Below are 14297 nucleotides of genomic sequence, written 5' to 3'. Positions count from 1 at the left end.
CCCTTGTTGCAAGGAGGACCAGCTTGCCCACCAGGAGTGCAGATAAGGCTTACTTTCCTACTATTGCTCTGACTGCTTGTCATTTTCTCAGCAGAAGCAAATTCACATAAAATCTTTTTGACTCTTCTCTGTTCATGCCTTGCTTGATTAAACATTTAGAGGCTGGGAAAGAAAATTACGTGAGAAGGAGAAGCTGTGAAAGGAGCAGCTAGACTTGGCCTGTTAATGATTCACAAAGGTGCTGGAGCTGCAGTGGGGCTGTGCCAGGTAAGGGAGTGAAGCAGGGCAGCACTGGGTTTAAGAGAAACTCTACTATGCAGAGGCAATTGCTGTTCCTATTCCAGATCTCATAATTTCTGTCACACAGTCTGGAAAGATGTAGACCTTCTCTTAATGGTGTCCCTTGTCCCCAAGGACCTCACTGAGCTGCTCACAGGGCAAGTGGAATATAGGAGAGAGCAGAAGCAAGAAATCTGGGCAAGGGTGGTTCTTCCAGCAGGAGGGACAACCTGAATAGAGCAGATCATGTTCCCTTTCACTTGCTGCCCTGCCAACACAAATGGTCAAGCCCTGGTAACCCTGGAGTTCGGAAACCAGGTGAGAAACTGGCAGGGGCCCAGGTAGGGCTCTGTAGAGAACCATGCAATGTTCTGTGAAACCTGGGTTTCCCATGCCCTGCATGTGTTCCCATGCCCTGCACTGACACCATCTGTAGGAAGGATTTGCCTGTAGGTCATTAAGTGTTAGAAAACCTTTTTATTTACAAAGGTCACACCACTTGAGTGGCTCTCCCTGAAGCATTGTTCCTCCCTGGCCAACAATTGCACAGAGATGTATCAAAATATCTGTTCCAGCTGTATGTAGTTTGCCTGAGGGCATGTCTTTGATAGCTGATGAGAGAACAAAGCATACTCAGAGCAGTGAAACTGGCTCAGCTGTGAGGTTTGACTAACCCCATGCCCTGCCTTCTGCCATCATCAAAAGCAGATACCTAGGGAAGAGAACAAGAAACATTTCCTCCTCACATGCTCTCTTGACCTGAAGCCAGGGATCTGGAGTACAAGATTCATCTCTCTTAATGGAGATATCCAAAACAAGCTAGTGAATGATGCCCTGAAAGTGCCTGTTTCTTTCTGTTGGCTGTGATGAGAGTGGAGGGTAATGCTTGTGAGTAAACACAGAAGCTCTCTAAACTCAGTTCAGATCGAGCTTGTCTTTCCATTTGACAGCACTTACATTTTTTTATGTTCGCTTCTCCAGTCATGTTTTGAACTCAGATACTTTTGGCATCCACAAGATTTCCTGGCTGTATGGGTATGTTTGGCTGCATGTTGTGAGAACTACTTGCCTCTGGTTCGATCCTACATATAAAAGCTGTATTTGATATTATCACAATTTTTTTAATCAAGAGAGACAGAGAGTAATTTCTCCCTACTTGCAATCTTCAAGCTATCCAAGATTTTAATATCTGCTCTTGTATGCCCTGCAGAGCACAAATCATTGACATCTAAAGCAGCTCATGGGATTCATGCTGTGGAAATCTCTCTCTCTTTCGGATGTGTGATGGGATGGTTCACATTTTCTGCACCCCAAAGGTTATGACTCCAGAGAGCTGCTGGAAGAGTCAATGCTATGATTGCACTGGTGAATGCCTGGGTAAACCAGGTGAAATGCCAGCCCTCACGTCCAAAGAAGTCTTGCACAGACACCTTCCCCTTCCCCTGGGGTCTCATTGCCATGCGATGCTCATGCCTCACCTGAGCTCCCAGGCAGGCTGGGCTGTGCTTCACCACAGCCTCCAGTCATCCCCAGACTGACTCCCTGCAACCATCCTGGGTCCAGATCAGTGCAAACCACATCTTGCCACTGCAGGTAGAGAGCAGGCCAGTGCAGACAAGCTCTTGCAGCCAAAAGCCATGGCCCCAAGGCATGCAGACCCTCAAGGACTCCTGCTCTACAGCCCTGCTGGAGGCAGCCAGGGTTGCTAGAAGAGGGAATGGGGGCCCTTGGGCTGGGCTGCATTCAGGTTCCTAAGGCACCTGGAGAAGCTGATGGCCTCACTGCTGGAAGGTGTGATTTGGCCCCACTTGGCAGCAGTGCCGGTTTGCCTGTCTGGGTTGAACCCTGTTGCCAGTGCCTTTGGAAGCTGAGGACAAGTACATTTCGCTTACACTGGCTGAGAAGTTCCCTCCTTTCCCAAGAAGAGCATTAGGCACAAGGTTGCCTCCCTGCCTAGGTTCCCATGTCTGGGGTAGGTCGCCCTCCTCCTAAACATGGCCAGTTCAGGCAGCAGAGAAAAGAGCAGAAGCACACTGCAAGCCTGTGCCAGGGTGTTCTACAGGTGTTCCCCAGCTAAGACAGGGAAGATGGCTGTGGATCAGTGCGTGAGGTGGTACAAGGAGGATGTAGGAACAAGCACAAAACCGCAGATGAAATGCAGAGTAAATTTATTTCTATTTCCTCACTGACCAGGAGATCCTCAAAGCAGTATGCAGGCAGACACACACTAACAGGGATGCCAGCACTGCAGAGCCTGGTTCTTGCTCAAGGATCACCAAACCCGCTGTTTTCACCTGTCTATTAGGGATTGTTGCAGGCATAGTTTACCACTAAGATTTGATCTTTACCACAGTAGAGCAAGAATTTCAAGCATGTTCAGTGGGGTGCTTCTATCAGAGGCCTATATTATCTAAACACAGATGTACTACACACAAGGCCAAACAACAGTATAATATACATGTTTTTCTACACCTCACCTCAGCTGCGAGTCACTTTAGAGTGTTTACAATCCTCCTCACCAATCTTCTACTATTTCCCCACAATCAGGCATAAGGCCACTGAGGAAGTTCTACTAAAGCCCTGCAGACCTTGTCTGAGCATCTGCAAAGAGCAGCTTCAGGCCTGTCCCTTGAATTCTTCCTTGGTCTCCTTCCTGAAAGGGTTTTCTTTGGCACAAAGCGTGTCCAAACACCAGCTTTGGTTAGTTTGTATGGCTGGCAGGGTGCTCTAGGCTACACCCACATATGACGCAAAACATCTGTGAGTATAATACCTGAAAAATGATACCAGCGTGTTTGTGGTTTAATGCTAGTTTGCTATTGCATCAGGGAAAACCTAGGTGTGGTCAAAAGGCAGTGTTAATGTTTGCAAAAGATGGCAATAGAGGATGTGGCCTTGAGAAATCTGAATATAGTGATATTTATGAGGTGTATATATGCCTGTGTCTCTGGCTCCCTAAGTGTCCCCAGCCAAATTCTGCTGGGTCAAGAAAAAACAGAATGTGTTAATTACTGCAGAATATTTGCATGTTAACAGACATCTCTGAGGGGACTCTGAAAGGAAAGGGGTTCCTGAAGAGAGAGTGATCTCAAAGGAGCAGCTTTCTCTACAAGCCAGATCTGTTTATTACTAGTGGGGTATTAAAGCCACAGAACCTAAGATGCATGGACAAGAGCTCAAAAAACCAGATCAAACATGACAGCTGTAGTAGGTGCAAGACGGTGTAACAATGCAGAAACATCATGCTGCAAAGCTCTCCTGGTCTAACAGACCCTTCACACACCACCCTACTTATTATTTTTCAAAGTTTAGTTTAAGGCAGCTCAGGTTATTTGGCTCTGTTTGGAGGTCTAATGGCATGAAATCTCTGCTGCCGTGTACCATTCACCCACAGGCCTGGCTTCCCTCTCTTTTTGTTCTGGGATTGCTTTCTTTGAAGGGGAAAGATGTAGCATGGACACTCAACTGACATGTCAAAGACCTTTTCATACACTGGTATCTTTCTCATATAGATGCCTCTCCTCTAATGGAATACTGCCCAGATTTTGTACTGGACAAGGTAAGGGGAGACAGTGAGCTGCCTATAGAACCTGGCAGGTCTGGCAGTGTGTAATCTAGAGCTAGCTCACTTTGGTGAGGCAGGGTTGACCCATGGATTCCAGTTCTGCAGGAGGTGAGCAGAGCTGAAGGGGAGACATCAGGCACTCTGCCGCTTGCCTCTCTGTCAGTTCCAGAAATGGCTCCCGAGCAGCTCCCCAGCACCTGTGGTCTGATGGGCATTATCACCTTCTCTCATTTCCGCTGAATGAACAGATACCAGGCCACCAGTTCTTTACTGCATTATGGAGCTGATGTGTTCAGCAATCAGTAACCCTGGCCCCAGTGGCATGTCACAAACACCCTGTACAATGTGAGCCATGGGGTGCCGCCCCATGATTCACAGTTACAGCAGGAAATGTGTGATTGCCCCAGCCCTGAGTACTTAGGCACTAGCACCCAGCACAGCTGGCTCTGGGCCCAGGGGCAGTTGCCTCCCCACATCAGTTGGCACCAGCACCTTCTGCTCTGTTGGGGTCCGTGGCAGGGGCATTGTGAGGGCCAGATAGGACCATTCTGTGGGGGAGCTGCCTTGGCTCCAGTTTGTGCCAAGCTTGCAGGGCCCATCCTGCACTCAGGGCTGATGGGTTCCTTTGGGGGTCTGAGGCACTCTCACCATGTCCATGCTGGCACACCAGATGGCCCTGGGCAGCCAGTCACAATCTGGGGACAGGCCCTGAGGCACTGCAACACCATGGGACGAGTAAGAGTGACCCACACAGTGCCCAATCTTGACCTGCCACAACAGGAGCACAGTGAAGGACTGACGTGTCAGAATCTTTATTAATAAAAAAGTTACAATAACTTACTCCCTTTGTCACACAAAGGGCTCAGTATAAAGAGCTCTGGCCTCCCAAGGTAACACAAGTAAGTGAGAGGTGGGTACTTTTATCCTCTGAGACACTGACCATGAGGGGAAGTATGGCCAGCACAGGAGCCACAGGTCAGTGGAGCCTTTGCCACAGAGCCCTGCCCAGGAACAGCCTTCTGCCCCTGTCTGTAGCTGGTTCACAGGCAGCACAGACCAACACAGGGTACAGATACTAACTATATGGAGACCAGGGGGACTGGATGTAACAGGGTGTGCAGGCTGCAGTGGAGGAGGAGAGAGAAGTAGCATCTTCCCATAGTGCTGAGGGGTCTGTGGAGCACAGAAATTGAAGCAGCAAGACAGTGACTGCTTGAAGGCAGGGGGATGTGGCTGACTGGAAGCAGCCCTGCCTGCCTGGCTGCTGCCTCATGCAAGATCTAGCCTGACAGAGGCAGGAGGCCAGCTGTGGCTACTTGTCACACTCCAGATCCTGGGCCCCTTCAGCACCTTGGTAGTGCATCTCACAGAACTCCTGAATGCGACTGCAGGCCTCCAAGATCATCTCTTCAGACACGGTGATCACCACTCGGAAGAAGTTTGGGTACTCAAAGCACTGAGAGGAGAAAAGGTGAAGATGGCAGATTACCTGGGATAGTGCTATAGTTTCAGAGCCCTGCCTTGGGACCATGTGCTGCATCAGCAAGTGAAAATGGTCAGTGTAGGACAGCAGGGCTGGGCTCTTGCTCTCTTAGACTGTTTTTTCTGTTCCAAGCAAATCTCCCATCTCCATCTGTGTATACATTATGCTGTGAGGATGATAGCCCAAGAACTCTGTGTGGACTATGCAGACCCAGGCAATGAACTGAGAGGAATTAGTGAAGGAATATTTAAAAGAATATTTAAGGCCCTGTCCATATCCAGTGTTGGAAATGGAGCTGGAAGAAGGTGAACACAGGGCACAGATCTTTCAGCTTTTCTTGTGCCTACAGGGGCAGGGGTCTGGAAACAGGCTGAGGAAAGGAACACAGGCCTGGGAGCAGTTCCAGGCCTCTGTGGGAGCACCTTCAGCAAGAAGGTGTGGGGGTACACAGAGAGCTCTGCCAACTTGAACAATACAGAGCAAGCCTGGAGCTGGGAAGATCCTGGCAGCCTGATTGAGGCTATTAGTGAGCCAGAGACTGCCACACACAGCACCTGGAGCAGAAAGTCGGCTCATACACACTATTACAGACCATGAACACTGCATGCACAACTCCCAGCCTGTCCTCAGAGCTCAGGGATGCAATCCCTGCTGCTTCTCCTGCCATGCTTTGGCCCTGGAGGTCCCTGGGGCTCTCAGTGTGAGGCTCACCGTGGCTGGCAGGCAGAACACGGACTGCTCCGAGATGAGTCGCTCAGTGAACTCCACATCATTTTCAAACTCTGGGAAATGCTCCATCTCAATCTCAACCTGCAGCAGAGGGATGTAACACGGCATTCAAGGGCACCAAAACTATCTTGTTTACGCACATGGCCCAAGAACTTCCCAGTCAAGTGCAGCTGTCTGCCCTCGCTTTTTTAGGCTGACATGAATGTAAGATACAGAAACAAAGGAATGAAAATTGGGCTTCTCAAGAAGCCTTCATTAACTATCTAAAGCCGGAATTTCAGTCAAGCACAACTTCAGTAAAAAACACCTGATGGCAAAGATACAGTAACCCATTAGAAGTGAAAAGGAATAAATAAGACACTGAAAAGGAGCTTGGCAGAGAACTTAATATGCATTAATAATTCTGTCATACAAGAAATCTATATGGTAAGAAAAAGACAAACGCTTTGGTTTAAAAAAAAAAGATAGCAAAGGTCTACAATATCATGAACAAAATAAATCCCTGTAGAATGATATGAAAAATCTAAAATGACATGAAATGCTAAAATCATCAATAAATATTTTTGTTCTGTATTTGGAAAGAAGGTGGCTGTCCATCTTTCATATAAACACAGTGCTATTCTGGCCATTTGTTTATAGAATTCTAGAGTGGTTTGGATTGGAAGGGACCTTGAAACTCATCTAGTTTCAACCCCTCCACTATGGGCAGGGCTGCCACCCACTAGATCAGGTTACTCAGGGCCCCCTCCAGGCTGGCGTTTATAAGCAAAGTTTATTTTAAGCATGTCATGAAAATATTGTTAAACAGATAATTTGAGAAATAATTTGCATGCAAAAGTTCTGTATGAGCTAGTAGGAAAAAACCCCAGATGATCTAGTTGGAAATAAATGTCCAACTGCTGAAGAAATATAATAGGTGTGAAAGAATCTTAGAGCTGTGCATCTAAACAAAGAGCATGAGCAGAATGACCTGTGTAGCTCTGGGTAAAATTGGAAACAGGGTCAGCTGATAAAGATTTGTCTATAGAATATGAGTGAGACTGATATTGCAATATTCTCCAGTTCTGAGGCCTGGAGGTTCAGATTTTAAGAGCTGATGGAAAACTGGAGACACTGTGAGACAAACAAAAAAGATTAAAGATGTGTTAAAGTGTCATAAATGTCTCAATAGATCTTGATGATATGAAAAAGGAAATTTCAGCACAATATAAAAAGTTAAAACAAACAGGCATGGGAAAAGGCAGAAAAAGAGGCAATACCATAGGCAGAAGAGAAGACCAGCTAGTATGAAGAAGGCTACATCTTCTACAGGAGGTAAGATAATCTGTCTTGTCCTGTTTGGGCTTCCCATTACCAGCTAGCTTCAAATTCAGGTAAACAACATTGTCTTGCAAAGTACAAGTCTGGAGTTCTGTACAGGAGCAAGTGGGTGATCTGTGCTGGCCTCTGCTCTGTGAGCAGTGAACAGCAAATTGTGGCCTTCTAAAGTGACCAAGGGATGCATCTACTGCAGAGGGCAATGTGGAAATGCACAGTAAGGGAGACCTGGTGCCAACTACCAATCTGAAACATTGACAAGCACTGGAAATGAGACCCATTGTGACTGCTGGTGGTTTGGAAAAGGCACAGTACTCTCCTTGCTTACCATGAGGTACATGGCTCCGGCGGGCCGGACAGGCTGAAGGCCAGGGATGGCTGATAAGGCAGCATAACAAAGGTCAGCATTGGACTGAAAAGCAAAAAGGAGAAATTACAAAACAGAAATTACAGGAAGCAGCTCAGCAAATGGAAGCCAAGCTCTGGACTGAGTCTATATACAGGTTTGCCTACTGCAAATAAAGGCACAACAAATGCAAACAGCATGGGAGATCATGGCCTTGAGTACAGCAGATGTTACTGAGCTGAGCTCAGCAAGTCAATGCCAAACACTCCATCCCCTGGGTCAGCAGCTCCAGCTGCAGGGCTGGGCTGCCTGAAACTTATGCCAGCCAGTATTTCTGTCCCAGTTACAATGGGCTCTCCTAGTCACAGACAAAATTGCACCTCAAAGTGGGATGGGAAAGGATGATGAGCTAAAGATACAAATCCCTCCAAACAACCTGTGAACAAATCTTGCTGATCTGTTATAGCCTGTTTACCTTGAGGATGCTTAGGGTGTTGTGGTAGAACTCGGGTGGTGTTCGGCACAAGATACGCTCCAGTGCTCCTTGCACAAGTGTACAGGGTCCCAGGATCCTTTGACTCAGTCTTACAAGGCCATCCCTGATCTGAGAAAACATCATGATATGGCACTCAGATGATGGTTTCCTTACGGAAAGGAACAGCTCCAAGGCCACTTTATTTCTACATCTGTTCACATCCCTTTCTTCAGTGAGCACACAGAGTACTAAAGAACATTTGCTTGACTATTTTACCAGGTTCTGCAGACTATTTACAGTGCCATTCTCTGTTCCTCAGTTGCAAATTGTAATGCCAACAGAGACAATGTTTGGAGCATCCCAACCTGACTCAAACTAGGCTGGAATAAAAACAATACAAATAAAGTCAGAGCTGTTCCAAATACCACTTTGCATTTCCCTTTGGTTTGGGCCCACAATCCACACTTTCAAAGCCAGATAAGGACAATCAACATTAGCTTTTCTGCTCACTCATTTGGTCCTCTCTTCTCCCTCTTCCTCTGCAGAGAGCCTTCTAGGTGGAAAGGTCACTGCAGTAGATGGTTGTTCTTGTAACACAGCTGAAAAATAGCCAGATAAGGCACTGGCAGCACTGCAAGGTGCTTTGTTCTTACTCTTAAGAGAAACTATGTTAAGATCACATAGACACCACACATGGATGCCACATGCTGGATAAGCCATGCAATACTTTCAGTGCACATTGGAACTATTTGAGAAGAGAATTTAGAAGGACACAAAAAGAACAAGGTACATACTAAGGAGCAGCAGAGATAGTATATTACAGTGTAGATGTGGGTAGAAGGCCATATCTGGGAGCACTTGGAGTAAGGAAGGGAAATGAAGAGCCTAGAGCTGCAGAAAAGCATGTAAGCACAATTCAGTTTACACCCATGTGAGAGCAAAAGAGCAGTACCTGCCAAGACCTGGTGATCCACACACTGAAGACTGTGCGAGTATGTTGCCATGACAGCAACACTCAGCAGTTCTTACCTCATTGCCAAAGATGTCTCTCCTGTCATGAATTAGGATCCAGCCCATCCGCCAGCCAGGGACTAGCCATCGCTTTGCCAAGCCACCACAGGATAAGATTGGCACATTGGTGCTGAGAGTTGCAATGGGCTCATACTTGCAGTCAGTAAACACCTGTGACAGCAGACTGTGTTAGGGCTGTCCCTGCCTCTTATTGTGAGAACTGTTGGGGTGTGCATGAGGCTTAACAAGAAAGGATGCAGGGAAGCGATGGGAAATTGATGGTGAAGGCTCACGCCTTCAAGGTATGAATAGGGTATGTGCACTCACATAAAAGCAGGCAGTTTGGGAAGAGGAAAGAAGCTGGAGAGGAACAATAGCCTCAGCACTGTATATCAAAGGACTGGGAGCTCCAGGCATGGACCCAGGCATAGGGGAGTGGAGATGTCCCTCACCTCTGGACACCTGGCTGTCATGGCCAAGGTGGATCAAAAAGGACAGGCAGCATTGGGGGTGCAAAGGTCTGCAACTGACACTCACCATGTCTCCGTAGATCTCATCAGCAAGGATGGGCACGCACTGTCTTGATGCAACTGTGGGAGAGAGGACATTCAGCCTGGCCAACCTGCATCCTCCATGGGAACAGACTTGCCCGTTGCTGCAGGGCCTGGCAGGGCTCTGAGGGAAGCTCTGTCCCAGGGTAGAGGGTCCAGGTCTTCCTCGTACAGACTGTTCATTCAGAAAGCCCAAGTATAGGAGATCCCTGCCCTGACTGAGCCTACTACTGCTCCAGTCTGTGGAGACTGGCAGCACAGACCTCCCTCTGTCAGACCAGGCCTCAGGAAGTACCGGGATCCTGTGAACACACTCTGCAGTGCCACACTGGAGAAACGAGCAGTCCAAGCCACACATGGCTTTTGAGGAAGTCACACGCTGTGCATGCTCTTGACTGGGTAAGACAGCACCCTTACACTGAGCAGGCCCTGATTTCTGAGGTAGAGTCGGTCATGAGGAGAGAAGCAAAGTCCTGGGCCATGGTACTGCAGTGATCAAGACATGGACAATGTGGGCAGGCACTAGACTGTAACCACACCCCAGATACACACAGGCAGGCTCACCTGCCAAAATCTCCTGGAGGTGGCTCTTGCTGAACACAGATCCACAGGGGTTTGATGGGTTGTTCACAATGAGGCAAGCTGTTTTCTCATCCACCAGAGACTCCAAGTGCTCCAAATCAACTTCCCAGGCCTTCTCTGGCTAGTGAAGTGAAGGGGAAATAACTGTTGAGGAACGAGACTTGCCACATAGGGTGAGGTGTGCCAGGGCACCCAGGGTTATTTGCATCCCCTTCACCCACTTCCCAGGCAGGGCCAGGGTATTTCTGAGAGGCAGAAATTTCAGGGCTGCCCCTGCCAGGCCTGCCACCACTTACCAAGAGGTTGTAGAGTTTGACCTCAATCCCCATAGACAATGCCAGAGTCTTGTAGAGGGAGAAGCCGGGCCGTGGCACGAGGATGTTCTGGCCTGGGTTGGCCAGCACTGCCAAGGCAAGCTCTATGGCCTGGCTGCAGCCACTTGTTAAGATGACATCCTGCAAAAAGCACAGAGAGGTCTATGAGGAGGAAGCACAGTCACTCTGAAGTACTCCAGACATGTGGGAGGGATGTAACACCCAGGCTTGGCTTTGACAGGTAGAGCTTCTAAGCTAAACAGGCAGCATCAGAGCCTGACTGACAGCATGAAACCTCCAACATCTGGAAAGCCCAGCCTCCTCCTGAGGAGGGTGGAGGTGAAGGGCTCAGGGCAGGGATGAAAGCAGGAGGAGGCCACCCTGGGGCAAAGGCCATCGGTGAGCCTTCAGTCCCACAGCTGGGAGAGCTGGGGCAGGGCTCCCATGCCCTGTGATCTGGACACAGGCAGCAGCACGCTGCCTGCACTGTGGTGGGAGCACCATGACTGGGCACCAAGTACCTGGGCCTCCAGTGGTGCCTCTGGGCAGTTGTAGTATGCAGCCACAGCTTCCCGACAGGACTGGTAGCCTGAGGAAAGAGAAGTCAAACATGGAAGGGAGGTTTTTACAGACTGTTTGCTGCTTCTTACAAGTACAAGGCTTGCAGCTGCTGCCCAGAGTGGGGGAGCCCATTTGGTGGTGTCCCAGGGTGGGAGAGATTGTCCTGCTTCAGGCCAAGCAGAATGCAGTCCCAAGGCTGGGCCAGGATGGCCAAGAGCAGGGACAGACCTTGGGCAGGGAAGCAGACTCTGGCTCCAGCATGTCCTGGGAACAGAACTGACAGGAGGAGGGTGGAGGGAAGCCAGGAGTTTTCTGAGCCAGAGGGAAGATAGGTGTGATGGCATGGCCTCCACTGTTTAGTGATAGCACTGGGACAGCCCTCCCTGTCACCACATGTAGGGTGAGGCAGGCATGATCGATGCTCTGTGGACACTTTTGGCATGAGCTGCAAACAAGGTTCATGTTGTTGGTGAAGTCAGGGAGCCCAAAGGGTTAAGGCAGATCAGAAAGGAGCTTGGTTGCAACCCATGGCAGGAACACACAGTGCTATCCTCTTCTGGGTGCTTGAAATCCTGCTTGCTTTGGTGACTGTGGCAGCAGAGCTTCTGCAGGAGCTCTGGGCCTCAAACAGCCCACGTGGCAAAGGGCACCCAGGTGTATCTGCAGGACACACATACTTGGTGTGTTCATGTGACTGCTGGTGAGGACAGCTACAGAGTGCCAGTGGAAATATGTCTGTGGGCTCTGATACCTGCTGTGGGGTAAGGGCTGGCACATGCCTTCATCCAGTTTTCACAGGATGAGCTTTGTCAGCTTACCAACCGATGGAGCATAGCCATTGCACTGTCCTGAGTCCAAAACCTCCTTCACAGCCCGTGTAACCTCATCGTTTGTGGGAAGGTTTCCAAAGACTGTTGGGTCTCCTTTACAAAGATTGAAAAAATAGTACAGTTTTCACTGACTGTGATAGACACAGAACTGTGTGGTTGTCTGGCCTATCCCTTGGTGCTTGCACCACAAACTTGGTGCTTCAGAGCCCTGCAATCTGCCAGCCACACAGTTGACCCCAATACCCAGAGGCTTCAGCCACAGGACTACGCTCACCTAAGGACAAGGAGATCATAGCTTTCTTTGGGTTGGGTTCCACCTTCATGCTGTCTACAATGGCTCGGACAGGATTGAAAGTCTTCTTTGACATTTCAGAAGCCCTGACAGCCCATCTTGGCTTCCGGCCCTTTGCCTTCCCCAGTGATATGGTGTTTCCAGTGTTCTTGAGATGAACATCTCGCATAGGGGCATGGTCTCCACGGCCATTCACTTGGATCAGGTAAGAGTCCATCCTGAGAGCTGTCAGTGCAAAGTGAATTTCCTGGGCTTAGTTAACCCGTGTCGAACAAGGAATATGTTCATTTGGTGATGCAGATCAAAAGTAAAACTTCTAAAAGCCATAAACCCTACCTACCACCTATGGACAAAGCAGCAATAGCCAGTAGGGCTGTACTTGGTGCCACGATGCAGTGAAACCCCACACATAAGTGAGAGCACAATACAGTGGGGAAGATAAATGCAATTCTCTGTGCTAGTTGCACCACTGCCCACCATAGACCTACTCTGCTGAGGAGGAGCAGGCCCCACTAAAGCCAGCAGCAAAGAGTTAGCAGCATGTTGCAGTCACTGCTTGACTACAGATTCAATATTCCACTGACAGAAGAACCAGGTCACCCCCTTCCTCCTCTCAGCTATCAATATGCACACCTCAAGCTGTAACCACCTCAAGGACTGGCCCACTATGTGTGCTCACATCCAGAATGTTCCTCCAGTCTACAGACAGAAATGCAGCATTGTAAATCAATCTCAGATGCCAAAAAGGTCATTCTTGTCCAATGCTATCAGGATGCACTTCATTGTGGCAAGGTAGAGGTTAGACACTGGCCTCTCTTAGCAGAGAACAGTCCAGCCCAGAGAGCCTAGATCAAAAGTCAATGCTTAGAAAATGGAGCAAGACTGGTATGGCCAAGAAGGAAATCCAGAAGGCAGCACTGTCCCAAAGCAAAGGGCCTGTAGTCCCACCTGAGGCTGAGCAATAAGCAAGGCACAGCAGAGGAACAAACAGCTGCCTTCAAGGCCCTAAAATGGACACAAAAGTAACTTGCACACCCCAGTATGTATACTCAGAGCGCAAGCTAGACCCAGGTAGGAAAAGCCTTACTTACAAACTGCTGATGAGTCAGAGCTTTCCACCTGCATGTGGGGACAGGACACAGAGCAGGTAGAGACCTGCTGAGACACCAAGTCCATTCTTGCTGATACTAGTACACTACCTCATAAACCTGCCACAAAATGCATATGCTTTCTGTACTGTCCTTTTTCTCTGCTCCACTGAAAGGCAATTCAGTGAATAGTGGCCCTTTCCTGAGGGTAGTTACTTAGTCCCACACTTGTAAATAAACACAACGCAGTTTTCCCTTCCTGGCTGCAGAGACTGAGCCAGAAGGGTTGTAGTGTTGCCTGGTTCAGGCAGGATTTGCTATCTGAACAAATGTCTCACTGTTTCAGTCAAGTTTACACCTAGAGATGCCCTGTTCTACTGCAGTTACTCTATCAGGAGTGCCTTACTAGGCAGCTTATAGCAACTCAGATTGATCTAACAGGGTCACAAAGCAAGACTTGAGCTCTTCTGCAGCTTATGCCTTCTAGGTTTCTTTTCTACCGGAAGAAGGCAGCAGAAGAAATATACAGCAGGTCTGCACAAAAAATGAGCTTATAAATGTCATACATCTCACTTCAGCAGCAGGGCTGAGTCCCAAATGTACAGTCTATCCCAGCAGAGCCCTCACACCATCCTGCAATGTGGTTCTCCCAAAAAGGTAAGCCGCAGACACAGGCACAATGGATACCTTCAGTGTAGGCAGCCAAGGAAGATCTCCCAGCATCTTCCCTGAAAGAAGCAAGGTACCAGAGCATAGCATTTTACCTTCTACAGCACAGACAGGGAGACACCAACAAGCTTGAGGGTCCAGTCCCTAGTTTTCATGCAGGACAAATCCCCTTGAGAGGAAAGTCCTGCAAATTCTTGCCCATGAA

The 14297-nt window shown here is 48.7% G+C and overlaps 1 protein-coding gene across 1 annotated transcript; it reads right to left on the bottom strand.

Moving 5' to 3' along the window:
- Positions 1–4640: 4640 nt before the first annotated feature.
- TAT (tyrosine aminotransferase) lies at positions 4641–14297 on the bottom strand. Its single transcript, XM_071567396.1, has 12 exons — positions 14188–14297; positions 12318–12560; positions 12032–12136; positions 11174–11241; positions 10635–10793; positions 10321–10459; positions 9743–9795; positions 9224–9376; positions 8195–8323; positions 7702–7785; positions 6039–6137; positions 4641–5300 (listed from the first exon to the last, which is right to left on the bottom strand). The coding sequence occupies exons 2-12, from the start codon at positions 12550–12552 to the stop codon at positions 5157–5159; spliced, it is 1368 nt and encodes a 455-aa protein (XP_071423497.1). The 5' UTR covers positions 12553–12560; positions 14188–14297; the 3' UTR covers positions 4641–5156.

The sequence above is a fragment of the Pithys albifrons genome, chromosome 12 (genome assembly GCF_047495875.1).
Source record: "Pithys albifrons albifrons isolate INPA30051 chromosome 12, PitAlb_v1, whole genome shotgun sequence".
Classification (NCBI taxonomy): Eukaryota; Metazoa; Chordata; class Aves; order Passeriformes; family Thamnophilidae; genus Pithys; species Pithys albifrons.
Note: the sequence above shows the minus strand (reverse complement) of the source record. Positions and strands in the feature narration are given on the sequence as shown.